General features: G+C 50.7%; 8 protein-coding genes across 10 annotated transcripts; 4 read left to right on the top strand and 4 right to left on the bottom strand.

The window, feature by feature from the left end:
• Positions 1-85: 85 nt before the first annotated feature.
• Positions 86-1098, top strand: H257_15421 (hypothetical protein). The gene is made up of 2 exons (XM_009843533.1): positions 86-871; positions 922-1098. Exons 1-2 carry the CDS (start codon positions 97-99, stop codon positions 1041-1043), a joined length of 897 nt encoding a protein of 298 aa, XP_009841835.1. The 5' UTR covers positions 86-96; the 3' UTR covers positions 1044-1098.
• Positions 1099-2610: 1512 nt separating this feature from the next.
• Positions 2611-6758, bottom strand: H257_15420 (hypothetical protein). Its single transcript, XM_009843532.1, has 5 exons — positions 6181-6758; positions 3985-6135; positions 3394-3764; positions 3045-3327; positions 2611-2982 (listed from the first exon to the last, which is right to left on the bottom strand). Exons 1-5 carry the CDS (start codon positions 6733-6735, stop codon positions 2701-2703), a joined length of 3642 nt encoding a protein of 1213 aa, XP_009841834.1. The 5' UTR covers positions 6736-6758; the 3' UTR covers positions 2611-2700.
• Positions 6759-6878: 120 nt separating this feature from the next.
• Positions 6879-8861, bottom strand: H257_15419. Of its 2 annotated transcripts, XM_009843530.1 has the most exons (5): positions 8229-8861; positions 8110-8175; positions 7905-8063; positions 7435-7731; positions 6879-7387 (listed from the first exon to the last, which is right to left on the bottom strand). In XM_009843530.1, exons 1-5 carry the CDS (start codon positions 8841-8843, stop codon positions 6962-6964), a joined length of 1563 nt encoding a protein of 520 aa, XP_009841832.1. In that variant the 5' UTR covers positions 8844-8861; the 3' UTR covers positions 6879-6961. The 2 variants fall into 2 exon arrangements, with proteins under 2 accessions (XP_009841832.1, XP_009841833.1); XM_009843531.1 differs by having other exon boundaries at positions 6879-7731.
• Positions 8862-8940: 79 nt separating this feature from the next.
• On the bottom strand, positions 8941-13122 carry H257_15418. 2 transcript variants are annotated; one of them, XM_009843528.1, is made up of 13 exons: positions 13057-13122; positions 12808-13012; positions 12663-12760; positions 11991-12612; positions 11769-11931; positions 11644-11721; positions 11384-11590; positions 11057-11334; positions 10576-11006; positions 10347-10525; positions 9990-10298; positions 9618-9935; positions 8941-9571 (listed from the first exon to the last, which is right to left on the bottom strand). In XM_009843528.1, exons 1-13 carry the CDS (start codon positions 13079-13081, stop codon positions 9059-9061), a joined length of 3426 nt encoding a protein of 1141 aa, XP_009841830.1. In that variant the 5' UTR covers positions 13082-13122; the 3' UTR covers positions 8941-9058. The 2 variants fall into 2 exon arrangements, with proteins under 2 accessions (XP_009841830.1, XP_009841831.1); XM_009843529.1 differs by having other exon boundaries at positions 12663-13012.
• A 211-nt stretch (positions 13123-13333) lies between these two features.
• On the top strand, positions 13334-13827 carry H257_15417 (histone). The gene has a single exon (XM_009843527.1). The coding sequence runs from the start codon at positions 13345-13347 to the stop codon at positions 13753-13755; it is 411 nt and encodes a 136-aa protein (XP_009841829.1). The 5' UTR covers positions 13334-13344; the 3' UTR covers positions 13756-13827.
• A 2574-nt stretch (positions 13828-16401) lies between these two features.
• Positions 16402-16587, top strand: H257_15416 (hypothetical protein; the record flags this gene model as incomplete). The annotated part of the gene is made up of 1 exon (XM_009843526.1): positions 16402-16587. One exon carries the CDS (start codon positions 16402-16404, stop codon positions 16585-16587), a length of 186 nt encoding a protein of 61 aa, XP_009841828.1.
• A 996-nt stretch (positions 16588-17583) lies between these two features.
• Positions 17584-18842, top strand: H257_15415 (hypothetical protein; the record flags this gene model as incomplete). The annotated part of the gene is made up of 2 exons (XM_009843525.1): positions 17584-17723; positions 18470-18842. 2 exons carry the CDS (start codon positions 17584-17586, stop codon positions 18840-18842), a joined length of 513 nt encoding a protein of 170 aa, XP_009841827.1.
• A 178-nt stretch (positions 18843-19020) lies between these two features.
• Positions 19021-19376, bottom strand: H257_15414 (hypothetical protein; the record flags this gene model as incomplete). Its single annotated transcript, XM_009843524.1, has 3 exons — positions 19021-19037; positions 19101-19198; positions 19297-19376. 3 exons carry the CDS (start codon positions 19374-19376, stop codon positions 19021-19023), a joined length of 195 nt encoding a protein of 64 aa, XP_009841826.1.
• Between the last annotated feature and the right edge of the window lie 725 nt (positions 19377-20101).

Below are 20101 nucleotides of genomic sequence, written 5' to 3'. Positions count from 1 at the left end.
AATGACAAATGGCGGTACGTTGCCTTCAAGAGGAATTTTGACCAATCAGATCCTGCCTTTTTCTCGCAGTCATCTTGTGTCACTTGAAGAATCATCATGTCGGAAGAGAGTCGCCCGCCGTTGTCCAGTGGCACAGACACAGGAAGCACTGCCAGCAACCCCGAGTCCGAGCAGGAGTACATCCTCAAGGTCGTGCTCATCGGGGACTCGGGCGTGGGCAAGTCCAACTTGGTGCAGCGCTTCACCAAGAACAAGTACAACGAAGCGAGCACTCAAACGATCGGGTTTGAGTTCGCTGCCAAGACAATTCGTGTGGGGGACCGTCGGATCAAGGCGCAGATCTGGGACACCGCTGGCCAAGAGCGCTTCCAGTCGCTGACGGCCGCGTATTACCGCAATGCCGTCGGGGCGTTGGTGGTGTACGACATCACCGATCGCCATTCGTTCGAACATGTGACCCACTGGCTCGAGCAGATCCGAGAACACGCACACGAGAACGTCGTGCTCATCCTCGTAGGCAACAAGTGCGACCTCGCCCACGTTCCCAACACGCGCCAAGTGTCGACGCTTGAAGCGGCGCGGTTCGCCGAGACGCACCACATGGAGTTCGTGGAAGCGTCGGCCCTGGACTCAACCAATGTCGTGGAAGCATTTAAGCGCATCATCGTGCCGGTCGGTCGGCTTCTCACGCCCCCGTCGACGTCTTCTGCGACGGGCCAAACGCCGCGCCTGCCGCCAGGATGGCGCCGCGTGCTGTCGCGGACTCGGCCTGGGGAGTACTCGTACGAGAACCAGTACACCAAGGAGCGGCTGGCATTCGCGCCCCAAGACCCTGCGAAACCGTCGCAATACAGCTTTGAAGCTGGCCACGGTATTCCTAGTATTACTATGGTGAGCGCATACTAAACGCCGACATACTAGGGATCTACGGGAGCGTGGGGGCCACCGTGACCAAGGAAACCCTCGAAAGACAGCACCAAAAGGCGTTCCAGGCGCAAAACCCCGCGTCATCCAACTGTTGTGGGCTCTGTACGATCCTCTAACTTATAATCACCATCCGGTACTATGTTTTGGAGGTTCTCTCTCCGAAATACGCAATCATATACTACGTAGTACTACGGTAGTATTAATACTTCCTCCGTCTCAGAATACTATTGAGAATACTATTATACATATTTACGCTTTTACGAAACAAGATCAACACTCCGATAGTGAAGTTCATACTTTATTTTGAAAGAGAATGATGGTTACGAAACAAACACGAAACAACTTATCCGGAACGATTAGGAGCTAGCTTAGGCCAGGGCCGGGAACCAGGCCCGTTCGCCCGCGCAGCGACTCAGTATCACAGCAATGATCTATATAATCCTTGGGAGCACCGGAGGCCGGGAGCGAAGCGAACCAGGCCGAGGAGCCCCCCCTTATTTACCGGTTAATTAACCGGATGTTTCGTAAGTCCTTGGTATTGTGGGTTTACGGGACGGAACATATTTTATGAAGAAAATTCGCTATTTACAGATAGTTGGCATGTTGCGAAACAATTACCAACACTCCTAAATAGTGTAAATACATTGTTGTAAGAGAGAATGATGGTCACGAAACAATCACGAAACAATCGCGAAACATTTTATCCGGAACTATCAGGAGCTAGCTTAGGCCAGGGCCGGGAGCGTAGCGAACCAGGCCCGTTCGCCCGCGCAGCGACTCAGTATAACAGCAATGATCTATCTAATGTCTGGGAGCACCGGAGGCCGGGAGCGAAGCGAACCAGGCCGAGGAGCCCCCCCTTATTTACCGGTTAATTAACCGGATGTTTCGTAAGTCCTTGGTATTGTGGGTTTACGGGACGGAACATATTTTATGAAGAAAATTCGCTATTTGTCCCTAGTTAGGCTTGTTTTGTAGCTGGAACAAGGACATTTTTTTTTGTTTAATTTTATTCGCAGTCGAGGATGAGATCGACTCCATACATATAATCAGATGTTTTTACGTTAACTCTCGGCCATTCATTCATTTCTGGTCCGATTGTGGAGATTGTAGGCTCAAACGACTCGTATTGATGCGTAGATATAGCTAGCTATCCTCCAAATCGTCTAAATCACACTGCATACCGAGGTATCTATGTTGCAAGATTCGGAACACCTGGTCGTGGAGCGTTTTTTCCTACACAACCATGGGGAAACATACTACGAACTCGCGAGTAAGTCAATAATGATCACTAAGAATACATCTATTCCTTTGTTATAGCCAATGTTATTGCAAATCTTATCAGCCTGGTGCTTGTGTAAACTTATTTTACCCTCTATAGTAGTTCCATCAATATGCTACACATTGCGATGAATGATCTGAAATCTGAGCCAAGTGTCGTGATGCCTTATGCGACATAAACAGTATATGTCAATAGTAAGTAGCCTTGTGTATTTGTATTTCATGATATAGGTCTTCTTATGGAACATTATATCGACTGTGCTCTGTGCCTGCTATTCCTATAACTGTGTGTGCGTCACATCCTCATCCGGTTGGTCGTAAAAATGTGAATTTGAATAAAAATACGGAATATCTCAGAAATATATCAGATCCTAGTGCAACTTCCCATACAATTTCCAAGTATAGACCTCACTCAAAAATACCCACAATAGTATTTTGGGTATTTTTATAATATTTTGGAACAGAGGATCTACTTCGTAGTAGTACTTATCTCTACAGCCAGCTGTCGACATATTCCAGTACGGCCGTATGCCGCTTATGGCGCGCCGCGCCCACTGCAGCCGCGGACCAGTGCTCGCTCTTGGCCTCATGGAGCCACTGTACGATCTCCACGTGGCCGTGCATGACGGCGTAATCAATCACATTCAGCACACTGCCTTCATCTGACTCTTGATATAGCCATTGGACGACCTCCAAATGGCCATTCTTGGTCGCTTCTTCTATTGCTGCCATCGTACACCCCTCCTCTCGGTTGTCGTATAGCCACTGCAGCATCTACCATATATATATATATATATATATATAAATCCTTTCGACAAATATTATATCATGTGTACCTCCAAATGACCAAACTTGGCCGCCAAGTCCATCGCGTGCGTGGTGCATCCTTCAGCTCGGTTCGTCGATAGAAACTTCACAACTTCCAAATGTCCATTCGCCGCCGCCCAATCCATCGCCCGATGGGTGCACCCTTCCAGCCGCCTCGCATGCAGATACTTCACAACTCCCAAATGTCCATTCATCGCCGCCTTGTCCATGGCATCGGTGGACGCCATCATTTTCGTCTGTTCCGTGAGCCACACGACCATGTCCACATGGCCATGCTCGCTCGACAGATCCCTACCAATCAATATATATTCACCCAAGATCAAATATATATATAAATATATATCGTTTGGATCGTACAGCATATCGGTCGAGTCGGACTTGAGTTTCATCCGGGACGCTTCCTTCGGCGCGGGGGGCTGCAGCGTGCGTTCGTCCGGCAGTGCCATCATGGCCTCCACCTCAGTCGGGTCCAGATCCGGGTCGAAGTCCCCTGCTTGGACGTCCGCCAGTACGGACGACGACTTGGTGGATACGCTGATCATCTCGGATAGCCACTGGAGGATGTCGAGGCGCCCCGTGACGGCGCAGATGTTGAGTGCATACGCCGTGCACCCCTCCTCCCGATGGAGGTGCAGCCACCGCATCACAGCAAAGTGCCCGTGCTGCGACGCCAAGTCCATCGCGTCCGTCGTGCACCCCTCCCGTCGGGTCTCGTGGAACCACGCCACCTATGAATTGGAATCAAAAATAATAATTATATTTTATATTAATTGTTCTAGCGAAAACAAATAAAAGATATGTTTAAACCTAACCCAGAACTAGTTATTTGTGTTGATATATAGAGTGTACTTATGGTGGAATTGATATCACCACAGACGACCAATTCGATACTAACTTCAGGTCAACGCATCGATTGATAGATTCCGAGGCCAAATATAGAGAATATACCATGTCCAATCGGCCCAGCGCCGCCGCCGCGTCCATGGCGTCCGTCGTGCATGCGCATCCGTTGTCATGGAGCCACTGGACCATCTCAAAGTGTCCGTTGGCTGCCGCGTGGTCGATCGCCGCCGCCGACGCCATCTCCTTCTTCTTGGCCATGAGCCACTGCACCCACGGCAGGTTGTTGCGGCTCGCGGCCACGTCCACGGCGTTCTGCGCCCAGAACTCCAAGTGCGTCGCCTCCAAGTACCGGCACACGGCCACGTGTTTGCCTTTAAGAGCCTTTTTGTACGGTTTCCGCAGCACAAACAGCCGATACATTGAGTGGATAAACTCGACCACGGTCACATGGCCATACTGAGTTGCTGCTTCCAATGCGTCGCACAGATATGACACGGGCTCATCCTGGCAAAACCGCCGAACCAGCGCCAAACTGCCCTTCTTCGCCGCCAAGTCCTTGGTCGCAGCTGATTGGGGCAGGCCGTGGGCCACGCACCAATCAGCGATCTCCACGTGGCCGGCTCTCAGAGCGCCGTCCACGGTCTTGCTGGACCAAGGCACGTCGGGAAAGGTTGAATGCAAGTACTGTACGATCTCCAAATGGCCACCACATGCTGCGGCATCCATCGTCGACGGCGTCGCAACTGCGCCCCGTGTCACATATAACCACATGACAATGTTCAGATGGCCCATCTTGGCGGCTAAATCCAGCGCTTTGGGCGAACACGGCGTGTTTTTGTGGTCGTGCAAGTACTCAATCACGTCCAGATGGCCATTGCGCGCTGCCCAGTCCATGGCGTTGGACGTCGGCTGAATCACCCGACCAGCGTCACTCGCCATCGAGTCGAACCAGACCAACACTTCCAAATGGCCATTGCCGGCCGCCAGGTCCAACGCCAGCGACGTGTACCGGTGGCCATAGTACTCGTAAAGCGTCTGCAGCACAGTCAAGTGACCGTTGGCGCTGGCGTAATCCATCGCGTCCACGGTGCAGCCCTCCGTCCGCGTGTCGTGCAGCCGCTTGACCACGCCCACGAGTCCGTTGGCAGCCGCCCTGTCCATGGCTTGGGCCGTGTACTTCGAGTGACCGATTTGCTCGAACCAGGCCACAAGGTCCTCTCGATCCTCCCCCGCCGCAAAGTCCAATGGCTCCATGTCCCAAAGTGCTGGGTGCTTGGTGCTGTCCTGGAGGTACGCTTTAGTGGCGGCGTCGGCGCACAGGTCAAAGTACGACTTCAGGCACATGGCCCCGTGTTGTTCGTGGAGGTATCGGACCACGTCCAAGTGGCCATGCTGGACGGCGAAATCGATGGCCAGGAACGGCTGGCCCAGCTGATTCGATGCTAAAAACTCCACGACTTCCAAATGTCCACTGCTGGCCGCGGCATTCAGTGCGTACACTGTGCACCCCTCTGTGCGCTCGGCGTGAAGGAATTTCACAATTTCCAAATGTCCATAGTCCGCGGCCATGTCCATCGCCTTCACGGTGCAGCCTTCGGCGCGGTGGTGGTGAAGGAATGTCACAATGTTCAAATGTCCATTCGTGGCCGCGCCGTCCATGGCGTCGGTGGTGCATCCGTCGCTCCGGCTGTCGTCTAAAAACGTCACCACGTCCAAATGTCCATTGGTTGCCGCCGCGTTCAACGCCGTTTCCGACGCCAGCTGGGGCAGTTGGGTGTTGTGCAGGTACTCGACGAAGAAGAGGAAGCCGTGAGACGCTGCAAAGTCGATGGGGTACGTGGCGTCCCAGTACTGGCCGTGCAGACTCGCGTCGAGGAACGCCTGGGTCGCGGCGTTGCCCTTCTTCCGCACCGCGCGACTGCAAAACCCGTGCTTCTTGTCGTAAATGTACGTGAGAATGCCCACCTGGCTCTCCACCACCGCCGTGTCCATCACGGCAAAGTACTGCAAATCGTCGCACACATTCTCGGCCATCCACTCAAACGTCGCCACGTCACCTGCCTTGACCAGCGCGGTCAACGTGCTCAACACGTTCGTAAACCGTTCCTTGCGATGCTCCAGCAGGAAGTTGAGGATTTCGACATGGCCGTTCAACGCGGCCTTGTCCATGGCCAGCGTCGTGCATCCCTCGGATCGGTTGAAGTGCAACCACACGACGACGGCGAGGTGCCCGTGGCCTGCCGCGTGGTCCAATGCCTAGAAGCAACATGGGAAAGGACATGTGAAGAGAACGCTTTTTACCGCGGGTGTGCAGTGTTCCTTGTCGAGACGATGTTTGTGCAGAAATTTCACAACGTCCAGGTGTCCGTTGCTGGCTGCGCCATCCATGGCCTCCGATGTGCCTCCTTCCATGCGATTCAGATGCAGCCACGTGACGACAGCAATGCGACCGTTTGCACATGCGCCGTCGAACGCTTTGGTCGTGCATCCCTCGGACCGGTGCACATGCAACCACTGCACCACGTCCAAGTGGCCATTCGCCGCCGCCAAATCCATGGCGTCCGTGGAGAAATTCAGGTTGTCCGAGTTCTCTACGAGATATTCGAGGTCTCCGTTCTCAGCGTACTTGTTCCCGTTTCCCTTTCGCCAGCTTCCCATGTTGGGGAAGGACAAGCCAGTCCTTCGAGTTCCCATGAAGATATCACCAATGGCGTCGGTGAGGCTTCTGCGATTCTCCGAGGACCGATCTGACAGTTCATCTTGGTCTCTGGTGGCGTTCTCTGAGAAGCTGGAGTCGCTGCTAAGCTTCCTCGCGAAGGCAATGGGCACGGGGGACACAAGCGCTTGTTCCATCATTTGTTGCTGATTGTTCCCTGTCGTGGAATCGAAAAATGGTTGTGGTCCTCATATCCGGATACAGTTAACCCAGCATCCGTTTTACCTAAAACGTCACGAGTAAAAGTGCATTCGACGGTTTCACCAATCAACGATTAAAAGGCGTTAAATAGGTTATTTGAGTTTTATTGGTATTGTAATATCCGGATCGTTAATCGTGGCATGAATGCATGCATTTACTGTACAGTTATTTCTTGAGTGCATAAAACGCAACCAGTCCTGCCGCGGCCACGACGAGCGATCCCTGCAGAAGAAGGGACTGAGGTAGGCCGCTCAGGAAGCCTCCCCCTTCCTTGGCATCGCGTCTTTGGACGTGGGACTCCACAAACGCCTTGACGGAGACAACGCTGTTCTCGATCACATGCGAGCGCCGAGGCAAGGTTTCCAGCGCCTTGAGAATGGGGTGCTGCTTCACTTCCCCGCCGTCTTCCTTCAACGCGTCCAACACCGTCGGCAGGAACTTGCCGTAGTGGGCGGTCGCCAAGACCACCACCGTCGCATCTGGGGACTCGGACTCGAGGTAATGGTCCGCCGCCGCGACGCCGATGGCCGTGTGGGGGTCGAACAGGTAGTCATGGTGGACGTGGTACTGCTTGATCGTGGCTTGCACTTCCTGTGTCCATCTTCAGAACACATTCAAATCCCCGTCCAAGGACGTACCGGTTCCAGGACGGAATAGGACGACATGTCCGCCTGCGCTTTCTTGAGTAGCGAGCCCTGCACCGTCAGCTTCCCCGTCGATTCGAACTTGGTCATCCAGTCCTTGAGCACGACCGCGTCATCGCCGCCGAGGGCAAACAGGTACCGCTCAAAGTTGGACGAGACGCAAATGTCCATGGACGGACTCGTCGTGTGGTTGACGTGGGTGCGATGGTACTTGCCAGAGGAGAAGAACCGATGGAGGATGTCGTTGTCGTTGGTCGCGACGATGAGCTTGTCCAAGGGAAGCCCCAGTCTCTACATATATACATCCAGTGAAGAATCTCCCTCCAAACTTGACATTATATATATATATATATAGTATCAAGTTTGGATATATATATATACTATATCCAAACTTGATACTATATATATATATCCAAACTTGATACTATATATATATATCCAAACTTGATACTATATATATATACCTTGGCGTAAAAGCCAGCGAGAATGTCGCCAAAGTTGCCCGTGGGGACGGAAAACGCCACCTTGTCGTGGGTAGGTAGGCGGAAGTACGCGTAAAAGTAATAGACGATCTGCGCCAAGATGCGCGCCCAGTTGATCGAGTTCACGGCGCCCAGATTGTACTAGAGACGTAGATGAGGACATGCTCATGGACGCGATGACTCAAACCTTCTTCTTGAACGCGGCGTCGGCAAACAGGTCCTTCACGATGGCTTGGCAGTCGTCGAATGTGCCCTACCAACGCCGATGAGGAGGGAGGAACGTTCTCGTGGGACGACGATGGATACCTGCACGGCCAAGTTGTGCACGCTGTCGTCGAGTACGCTGGTCATCTGCTGCTCCTGAATGTCGCTCACGCGGCCGTTGGGGTACAAGATGAACACTTCAACGTTCTTCTTGTTGCGAAGGCCGTAGATGGCCGAGCTGCCGGTGTCGCCCGACGTCGCCCCCACCACCGTCACTTGGTGCACCGAATCGCTGTGCTTGTTCTTGCGTTCGAGAAAGTACTCGAATAAGTGGCCAAGGAACTGCAGCGCAATGTCCTTGAACGCGAACGTGGGGCCGTGGAACAGTTCCAGCACGTGCAAGTTGCCCTTCACTTTCACCAGAGGCGCTACGTCCTTGTGGCGGTAGTTGGCGTCGCCAAACGTGTATGCTTTTTTCACCAGAACCTCCAAGTCGCGACGGGGAATCTCCTTCGCATCGATGAACAGCGACAGGATCTCCACGGCCAGGTCCTGGTACGACAGCGACGCCCACTCGGTGAGGGCGTTCGGGGGAAGGGATGGGAAGCTGTCTTCTTCAGGGACGAATAGACCTCGATCCGACGCCAAGCCACTGAGGACGGCTTCTTCGAACGAGTAGTTGCGGACGTCGCCGCGGGTGCTGCGGTATTTGGTCATCTTGGAGAATGAATTAGCCCTAGAGATCCCCTGTGGCAGTTACGCAAACACAGGGGAGCCTAATCGGGGTTTAATTTCCCTAATTAGGTAGTATCTCTTTGGAACAGTATTGGTACATTTCGGACTTTTCAGAAATCCTAATTCTAGACCCAACCGACATCACCACAGAAATATTCCGACGACTGTGCATCATGGATGGATTGTAGCTGCTACTCCTAATCGATCTCGACGTACTCCCTCGGGAATATGCCACGAGTGCCATCGCAGGTCTCACCGAACCACCAGTCGCCTTGGCGCTTCTCTAAGATGCGAATCACTTCGCCTTCCTTCAGGTTGAGCTCGTCGGGGTTTTCGCCCTGGAACGCAAACTTCGCACGACCGCACTCGATGCCATCCGTTGTGCTTCCTTCTCGAATCGCTTCTTCCTTTGCGGGTGGTTCATCATCACGCGACATGTGTAAGTTATCCATCTCCGAGATGCGGGTGAAGTTGTCAGGTGCAATGGTCTCCTCGCGAAGAGTCAAGTCGTCCTCACGAACTTCTTCCTTGAAGAATGTCTGGCGTGGGGTTCTAGGTCGGTGGTTGCTGTCGGCAGACTTGGGCGGCGGGGTAGGACTTGTGGGCGGGTCCACTGGTACCTCCACGTCGTACACAGGTGTTGTATTGTCCCCTTCAATTCGATCTCTCCTTTCGTCTGTGGGGCCTCCTTCATTCGCCACAGCCGTCCACTTCACAGTACGATTAGTACTACCGAATAATCGCTCGGGATAGTACCTCCATGATAGTTCCGTCGCTGCCGCCCAAGGTGACGATGCTATGCTCCTTCCACGTCAAGATGCACGTGATATTGGCTGCATGGCCGTGGTAGGTATAGCTCTGGGCGGACTTCATGCACGGCCAGCGAAAGCAGCGCAAGTCGCTACGGTCAGCCACGAGCACATTGTGCACATCCGCCGGCCGGTGTTTGTACTTGGGCGCGACGTCCAGCAGCGTCACGGCCGACACGTCGCTGCACGCGCTGTCGTCTGCCCATATTCCCTGCACCGGCCACCCAAACACACAACTCCACCGGTCCCACAGAATGTCCCGCATCTACACACATTCCCATGAGTCAAACAAGGTGGAGGAAATGGTAGGACGACGCACGACGACGCTGTCGGTGATCTGCCGCACGGACGCGCCGTGGACCTGCCAGTACAAGATCTCTCCGTCCGCAGAGTTGGTCTGCATGAGGTGCCCGTCCACGCTCCAGTCAATATGCGACACATACGTGGCATGGCCTTCGCACTTGGAAACCTTCTTGTAGCTGTCGTCGAACACGTGCATGCAGTTGTCCTTGGCTCCCACGGCCAAGTACTTGCCGTCGGGACTGTACTTTAACACACTCACGCCCTCGTTCGACAGCACGCGCCACGTCTTCTTCTCCGACAGCTCAGGGTAGTTTAACAGCACCAGCTACAAACCAGAATCATCTCATCTTTTCCTTTCAATATGGGCTAGTACCTCGCCTCCAGCACACCCGACCACCAATTCGCGGCGACCGGGGTGGGCTTCAATGCATACGCCTGTGGGTTTAAGAGTCCACTTCTGGACACACGTGAGGGTCGCGAGGTCCCAACACCGGACGAGGTGGTCGCTCGACACTGTCACGAGCTCGTTCTGGGCCTCCATGAGGACGCCACCTATTCAAAACCCAAATATAGATTTGTATATTGAGCGATATAGGACATACCCAACACGCTGCCCTCGCAGCCTTCCACCACGACACTCCACTCGCCCGAAGCGACGTCCGCCTCCCAAATGCTGTGGTTACTTAGCCCCGCCACGAGCCGTCTGTCCCCACTCCATTGCAGACTCGTCAGCCGCGCCTTGCTGGGGATCTGAAGACTCTGCTCTAGCTGCAGCTTGTGTCGCCCGTCGCTCGCAGTCCCGTGCAGTGGCGTGTACAGGCCCAGCGTACGAGTGCCACACACCTTCATCGGATCGAGCAAGTGGAGGCTCCAAATATGAATGTTTCCATCGGCACCGGCCGACGCGATGCTCCCCGTCTTGGCGTCGCACGCCACCTGGCTGCACGGGCCAGTCACGTGGGCCAGCGGGCCCTTGTACTCGAGACTGGCGAGGCGGTCCAGCAGAGGCTTGGCATCTGGCTTCAACGTCAGTCTAACAGTCCAATATCATTCCAATATCCCCCATCATTCAAGATAGGCCACCGTTGGTGAATGTCTTGCAGCTCCATTTGGGCGTGGCGAGAGATCTTGAACCGGTTGCCAGTCGATACGTCGTGGGGGATGATTTCTACGAGCTTGGCCGTGGACTCAAACTGGACGTTTTCGATGCAAATGTCGTCCCCCAACTGCCACGACGCCGCCGGGAGCTCCCACCACGACTGACGCACGTCCAAAGTTGGAGACTTGCGGGGCTGCCAAAACACATACAGATCGCCCTTGGCAGTACCTGCCACAATGCGGCCGAGGGTCGTGTCGCCTTGCTATAAGTCATATGAGATTTACAGCAATGCATATATGGAGATGTCGTACGGTGGGGGAATCTGCGACGGAGTCCGTGGCTTCGTCGTACACTTGGAGCGGGATGTTGTCGTTGGTGAACGCCAAGCAGGTAAAGTCTTGGGCTTCGCTTTTCATCAGCGGAGGGTTGCCCTCGAGTTTCCACACTTTTTCATGCGGAGTGGGCTGCCGCATTCGATTTGGACCTCCAAAGCACGATCCATAGAACGCGCTCTCTTCCTATTACTCAGTCATTTGTTGTTTAGATTAGATACTACTGATACGTAATGAACCTTGGCAACGGTGCTCGGAGGCGAGTACTCCACTTGGGTCAGCGTCCAGAACTTGATGTGTTGCACGCCACAGCTGACCTACAACATCGTGACGACCACCCCCTGAACTAGTTATAAGCTTGTACAAGTGTGTAGCACGCGTCTTCGTCACGCAGGGCTTGGCCGGGCTGGGGCCGAGTCTCCCACTTTTGCCTCTTGGACAGTCGCGGCTGTGCCTTGACCTTGTCTGGCATGCCATACGCCTGAAATGGATTGAAGGCCACCGTCCACACCTTGGAGCTGTGGCCTCTACAGCAGCAACATCATCCTTAGTAAATTCGATATTCGATAGCACGTCTTATTTGAACCTGGCTTTGACCAGCAGGGTCCGGTCCTGCCAGTCGTGCACACAAATGGTGTTGTACAGGTCTCCGCCCAACGACGCGATCAACTTGCCATCATGCGAGAAACTCACGCTCCGAATGTTCACCGAGTGGCCTTCCAGCTTGGCCAGGGCGTGGGTCGGCTCTGTCTTGGCGCGCGTGCTGTCCCATACATTTATAACCGCCGCGTCTCTTCCGCACTGACCAGACGCCACCACGGCCATGTTCGGATGCAGAGCCATGGCCGTGACTTCTTTTGTATGGCCGAGGTAGAATCGCTGGTTCTGCCTTGCCTGGGAGTACATGACGACAACTTTGGCCGTGAACCACACGAGCTCGCCACTTGCCAAGTAGAACACGTTCGAGTTGGCGGTGCTGTGGTACCCGTGCACCCGCGACAGCTTGAGCTGCATGTTGGGGAGCTCCAGTTGCTGCACAGAGATGTTGCGAGGGTCCCAGCTGCTCGGGGCGAACACCGTGCTCCTGCACTCTGCGTACCGCACGAACGCCTGCTCGTAGATCTTTTGCTTCTGCGACTGCAGCGTCAGTGTGTTCAAGAACGATTGGTTGCTCTTGCCAATGTTGGCCACACGAGGTAGATTCTTGTCTAACACCGTTCAAAAGTCAATATATATGTGACTACGTGGACAGGTGTACCAAATACGAGCTTGCCGTCTTCGTTTCGTGCGACGGTAGCGTCGTCATCGGTCGGATCGATGGCTGGCAATCGCTTGAAGGACTTTTGAGCGATTCTCCTATGTAATAGTTACGCGACACAGAGAATGTAGTACACAATTTGCACTTTTTGGACGGGGATGCATCGGACTTGACTTCGCATTTGGCCAAGCTTCGATTCCACGAACTTCTAGACTCCAGCTCCATCGTAATGCGCTCGACGTCTTTGATCAACGCCCTCACTTGCTGGTTCAACCGCTCGATGTTTTCGTCGCGGGACTTGAACAGCACATCCAGCTCCTTCTGGACGAGGGCCGTGATGAAGGACGCAACTGCCCTTCAACGGTCAGCAAACGTTCAGATAGGATGTCCTTACGCTGGTCATTTACGCCTTCGTTCATCTCGACGACTCGCCTTTCCGCGGCAACAAAGCGGTTACTTATGGTGTAACTCGATTGAATCGGTTACACTCATGGCATGTCACGAATTAATTCACAATAATTCACAGTTTTTCGGCTAATTTGCCGAGTCAATGAGAATTTGAAAATTTGAATTTCCATAGTGAGTTTGATTGATTGGTGGATATGCAAAATATTCCACCAATAAAATGCGATGTTGATGTTCAAACGTTACACCTCTTCATTTTCGAATTTCGCCACGCAGGATGGCCCGCACGAAGCAGACCGCCCGCAAGTCCACTGGAGGCAAAGCCCCGCGCAAGCAATTGGCCACGAAGGCAGCCCGAAAGAGCATGCCAGCCACCGGGGGCGTGAAGAAGCCCCATCGCTACCGCCCTGGTACCGTTGCGCTCCGAGAAATCCGCCGATACCAGAAGTCCACCGACCTCTTGATCCGCAAACTGCCCTTCCAGCGACTGGTGCGTGAGATCGCCCAAGACTACAAGACCGACTTGCGCTTCCAAACTACTGCTATCTTGGCGCTCCAAGAAGCTGCTGAAGCCTACTTGGTGAGCCTCTTCGAGGACACAAACCTCTGTGCTATCCACGCCAAGCGCGTGACGATCATGCCCAAAGACATCCACTTGGCTCGCCGCATCCGTGGCGAACGTACCTAAACTCCCTCGACATGGCCCATGTATTTCTTTAATCACGACTTGTATAGCAGAACACTCGAGAATTTTCGTACATTTTCTTGTGGCTGGTTCGTTAGTGCGTTGACTCAAGTGCGTCGTGAGGCCACGTAGTGTAGCTGCAGGTGATCAACATCCTTCAGAAGGCTGGGGGTTCATGTCGTGCAGCTGAAGAAGTACCGTAAATATAGCCAGACAGGGTTGGTTCTGCAGCCATCTACCGCTACAAGCTGTACTGTAAGGAGTACAGTTAGTCAACCTTTAAGCAAATTCAGTGATTTTTCAACAAACACAGCGGTAGTTCTGCTTAACAGTAAATGTGAATTTTCCCTATAGCAAAAGCACCTTCCAACAAGATATTCCCCGAAGGATTTTCGGTGAAATTGTATTGGAAAATTCGTGTGGATTCTTGGTACAAAATCACTCTACTACTACAGTAGTATTAATGTAAGTACAACTACAGTACAGTACTGAATGAATGGGCAATTCGAATGGATTGGACGCCCTTTTCCCAAAACTTTTTTTATAGGTTGGCAATCGCAAAACACAATACATCACTCTACTGGATGTGATAACTTGCGTAGAGTGAGGGGTGTGGCTTTCAAATTGGCTTTCAAATTGGGTTTGAACGTGGCCGACCATTGATGTACCGATTTTTCTTCATTTTCATTGTCGAATATTTCAGTTGTTTTTCAAATTCTCCCTTGATACATACTATTAATAGTACATTTTTGGATGGATAACGTTGAGCACTTTCGAATGAGCCCAGTATATCGATTTAAACAGTTCAGGATTGCACAATTAATTTATGAAGTTGAGTACTTTACACAGGGCGACCATTCATGTGCCGATTTTTATACTTGAGTTATGTATTGAAAAAACCTATTTCAACAACATACGATTACCATTTTATAAAGGTTTATACAATTCGAACAGGTATCATTATATAGAAGTACTTTTAAACACAAATGTTATGATATGATGCACGTCATCTAAAAACTTCCAACTGGCCAAATCGAAGAGTGGAGGTTTTATTATTTAACGTACAATTAATGTAGTTAAACCCAAAATCCAAAACGTTAAATACCAAATTTATGCGTTTTATCACTGCAGTGGGAGATTAAAGGTCCCAACTGCCTCCGGATATTATACGGATAAGAGTCACATACAAAAATCAAGATACATCTCAGCGGCCACCCCTATGGCCAAATATCATGCGCCCATGTAAAATACTCTACAAGGTTAAATATCTATTTCTGGACCAATTCATCACCAAATTTGAATATGAGACGTAGAATTTCTTCACCACATTGAGATCTGTCGATTCTACGTCTCAATTTGCTGAAATTTTGAGTACTGACAGTCAACGTTAGCATCCATCGACCTTTTGTGAATAATTCTATCAAAGTAACCTGAAATGGTATAAAAATTGTACCAGCCTGTGTGGAATTCTATTTGGAATCGAACAATTGTATTGTTTTTCGATGAAACCCAAAACGTGATTGATAAAACGCCTGAAACGCAGGAATACACGTCATTTTTTACTGTATCATCCTATAGTCTTGCTAAACTTGATGGTCACTAATTGTTTCATTGACTTTTTGTATCAATACTACCTCTATAAATGCATCCAGATAAGAAAAGGTGGCTGGATGACGTTGAATGTGAATATGAAATAGAAGTCAGAAAATTTTGTGAAAAGTTGGTAGTATATAGGTGACGAGCATCATAGGGTTCATAGAATGCATTTGTACAGGTATCATTTTCTAGAGGTTGCATTATGTCCAATGAAAATCGATTTAGGGTTTGATAGGGTGAATAAGTCGGCACATCAATGGACAATCGGCACATCAATGGTCGGCCACGTTACTAAGTAGTATTAAGAAATCTCCTCCATTCTAGCGGGTTAACCCGCTCGGATGCACATGATACATTATATACCCTAGTACCTTTTCGAGTTGTACCCAAATTGCTGTATGGTGTCAATATAGAACTATTTGGTGGTAACGTTACCCTGTGCTTTATATTGGTCAAAATTCTCAATTATTTCGTTCTAGCCAATCAAACATGTAGAAGTGCCTATCCGAACCAATTGGAACGAAATTAGACCACCTTAACCCAAACGGACGGGAGCTTTTTCTGCGATAACCCCTGAAAATATCCGAATCCATTGGAATGAAATCAGACCACCTAAATAACCCCTGAAAATACACGGTCGTGGTGGAGATGCTCCATTACAGAGAACTGAATAGAAACTGGCCCACAGTAGTATCTGGCACTTACCAAAGCGCGCTTTGATGAATATCGATGAGACCCCCGTGTACTTCGACATGCCCCCTGGTAAAACACTGGCGAAGGTCGTAGGATCATAGCGTGTCCAAGAAACACAGAAGCACTCTGGCAGAATCACCGTTGTACTGACGATCCATGCAGATGGTACTGACCCTGAACCACGTTAATTGATTTTATGTATAGGAGGAAAATTGCCGATGATGATCATTGTGAAGGGAACACCTCGCGGCGACATCGAAAGGTGAAGAAATCGCAACGTATCCCAGTGGCATTGTATACACCGTGCAGAATGCAGCATACATGGACCAACGCATGTGGTCTCAGTACCTTTGTGCAGTTATGAAATCAGAAGTCCACTACCCGACTGTTGTCCTTGCCGACAACCTCAAGTGCGACGTGTTAAAGAAGACCTACAAGATTTTTGAAGACGAGCTGTTCTGCGGAGCTTACCAGCAGCTGTTACATGCTAAAACAACGAGCTTCTTGCAACCCCTCAACCTCGGCGTCATGAAACCGTTCAAGTGAATGTGCTCTACGGAGTGGCTGAAAGAGGGCAAGGTTGTTACTGCCGTAGAGAAGCGCGTAGCGATGATCAAGCGATCCATCAAGGTTTAGGAGAATATGAAGGAGGAACCATTTGTAAATCCTCTGAAAAAGCACTCAAAAAGTTTGATATTTAGCCTAGGTGGGTCTGGATCAGAGGTGACCAAAAAATAATTCCGGGCAGGAATATACTTGTTTTGTTCAAATAAATGAAATATTCTTTTAATGCAGGTCAAAAGATAAATAATTCAATCAGCACAGCGAGGGGAATAGATAATTCGTTTCGACCCCCACAACGAAAAAATATCGAGCTTGAGGGGAATAATTCGTGGCTAGAAATGACTTTTTTGCTGCAAGCCATTAACAGTGGGCGGATTCATCGAGGGGTCCTGGACTTGTAACGTCCGATATACTTGTCCAAATTGATCCGGGAAAAGTGTGTTGAAATCGTACTCTCAGAACGCATAAACTGTGAATACCGCATTTACTATCTCAAAACTGTCGCTCAGTAAGCAAAGAAAAACTATGCCATATGGAAGGTGAAAAAACGTGTTGTATTTATAACCTGCTATTATTTATAAATACGAGTAGATAGTGATACAAATTTCAACTACAAAGAAATTGCAAAACATTATCAGTTCCGGATAATATCCGGTAGGACCCCTCGATAGCTCCGCCCACTGTAAAACCCCAAAGTGCATTTGAGCCATTCAATTCAGGACAAAAGGACAGCAAACATCATTATCATTTTTGATGAACCAGCCCCACGCAATTCTCCGTGGCCATCAGCTCACCGAGCTCTTTTTTACGCGTATGGCTCCTGGAAGCAATGTGTGGGTGTGTCGTTGTGGCGTTCGTAGCACGCAAACTGGTAGTGGTTACACGAATCTGTGTTCCCATGTAACTGCTGTTGTTCATCCGAACTATGCTACTTTCGACGCTGCCAACCCTCCCAATCCCACTGAGCTCTTCGACATCATGGTCCCACGCCTAGTGCGTACAGTCTACGGGTGGTTGAACTGGATCTGTTTGTCCCTGCTGCCCTTTGCGTTCGTGTCGAATCCGCTTGTGCGCCATTACACGAATCTCGACACCATTTCGCGCACTTCTTTCATGAAGTACATGCATACTCTGGTTGCTCACATTAAGCGCAAAATTCATCGCGCCCCTCCGACTCAGCTTGCCATCGTATTCGACGGTTGGTCATTTGGTTCCACGCACTACGTTGCAATGTTTGAGTTCTTTCCCTCTGACGATCCCATTAGCTATTCCAAATTGTTATGGGCATTTGCGCCAATCAACGACGAGGATTCGCTAAGTGCGGCTGCCCACCTGGAATTTACCAACTTTGTTTTGGAGTTGTATGGTCGTACTTGGGAGAACGTTGTCGCACTTATTGGAGACAATTAAATGCTGCCTTTGCCCGTTTGGCTGGTGTTCCTCTCATTGGTTGTGCTTCCCACCGATTCAACCTTTTTGTGGTGGACGTCCTGCGACAACACGAGGAGGTTATTCAGAAAGTTAACTTCCTCATGCGGAAGTTGAAAAACATTTTGCCTGCCGCCCGCCTCCGCCGCCTTACTCCTTTGGCTGCCAATACGTTGAACAGTACGCGTTGGACATCGACTCACAGCATGCTCAAACGCTACACTGAGATCAAGTCATTTCTGGGTGATCTGGGTGATGCGGAATTTGATTTACTTCGATTGAGTCCTATTGAAGAGCGAGCCGTTGACATACTGCTTGCTGAGCTGGGAGATTTGACCTCGATCACTTTGGCGTTACAAGATGAAGAATGCATGCTGTCCGATGTACGTCGTATTTTTGATACGGTTGGCGAGGATTATCCGGATGGTGTTTGAAGTTTGGGTGAAACCGCCGACATCGTGCAATGTCCTGCATTCGAGTCTGGAGTCGTGAAGATTTTGAGTGGGCGTGCCGACACTTTGACCGAAGTGGACGTCAGTGCTGTTGAGCGATTGGCTGTTCCAGTGGCCAATCAAACTGCCGCAACCGAGATGGCTCAGCCGCCGATGTCGTCGGTACAGCATGCGTTGAAGAAGCAGCGGGTCACCCATGGTGGGTACATTGACTGTCTTGCGTCCAACCTCCAATATGTGCGAGCGATTCTTCTCGGCGACCAAGCTGGGGATTGGCGATCGTCGTTGCTCCATTACATTACACCAAAGAACTTTGAGGAGCAATTCGCATCTCTGGGGAATGGAAGACGTCCATGAGTGTATCCGCGCCTTCGAGTAGGTAGTTAATTCCACTGACACCAGTCTTGACATCGTGTTGTATGGTTCGATAAACAATTTGAATAAGTTATTCGCCCAGGCAGTAGGAGCAAAATGAATACTACCTCCGTTCGAAAATGTTTGCTACAACATAATTATTGAAGTTCGACAAAGTTTGCTACAAGTGCACAGCCCCTTGAAAACAGTAAAAAGAGAAACACCCACATACAATATAAAGGACATTTATTTAAAAAGTACCAAAGAGCTCGTCGAGGTCAATTTCTACATCGTCGGGGTCATCGTCGTCATCGAGGAGACGTCGGAACTCGGGCGCCGTTTGTCCTCGAAGTTCACGGCTGCATGGAGTCAATCAAGGCGCAAGGCGCATGGTGCTTCTGGCCAATCAATGTCAACCGCAATAGCAGTAAATGTGCCACAAGGTAGTGTTCATTACGGCGTGACAAGTGCTAGCAGCCGATGGAGGGTGGCATTGCGGTCCGTGTTTGTCACATTCTTGCCACGTTTCCCGCGCATGGCAGTTTGAAAGGGTTTGTCGGTGCATATCATCCGGATATATCGTAACCGGATATCCGGATACCGATGTTATATTGGATAAAGTATTGAGCTTTGCATGCATGATCGCTGGTTTGATTGGATGTTTTTTGGTGCGAAGATCTTCTATTGGTGATCCATGACTTCTCCTCTACAAATACATACCTTTTGAACATTATACTTCATCTGCTTTCAAGTTCATCCACGAATTCTGCTGGTTGTAGCAAACATTTTCGGACGGAGGTAGTAATTCTTTGCGCTGCTAGCTAGGAATGAATACATTGACATGGCTGCACCTTGAGAATAGATTACTCCTTCGTATAATTCCGAGAAATAGATTGAAATAGCATTTTGGTCAGCTCTGGTCTGGATTACACCCTGATTTTCATTGCAAGTGAAAAAGCGGCCACTTCGGCATTTGCGATGTGTGCCACCAAGGCGCCACCGCTCGCACAACCGCATGAGCACACGACAGGGACGGTGTTCAGCACCGACATGCGCTGGATGGTTGAAGAGAGGGATGGCCACATGATGGCGTTTGTCGAAGTGGCAGATTTCGCGGGTGACCTTGGCCTGCTCCCCCATTGGACGACTCGCCCACCACGGCGGTGGTGATGTCTTGCATCAACCGCCACAAAAGTACCTGATCAGTGTAGAAAGTAACGTTATCGCAGTCGGCGCACTACCTTATGATGAATCTATGTAAG

This window comes from Aphanomyces astaci (genome assembly GCF_000520075.1).
Source record: "Aphanomyces astaci strain APO3 unplaced genomic scaffold supercont1.70, whole genome shotgun sequence".
Taxonomy (NCBI): Eukaryota; Oomycota; class Saprolegniomycetes; order Saprolegniales; family Verrucalvaceae; genus Aphanomyces; species Aphanomyces astaci.
The sequence above is the reverse complement of the archived record's forward strand: the minus strand, read 5'-3'. Positions and strand labels throughout refer to the sequence as shown.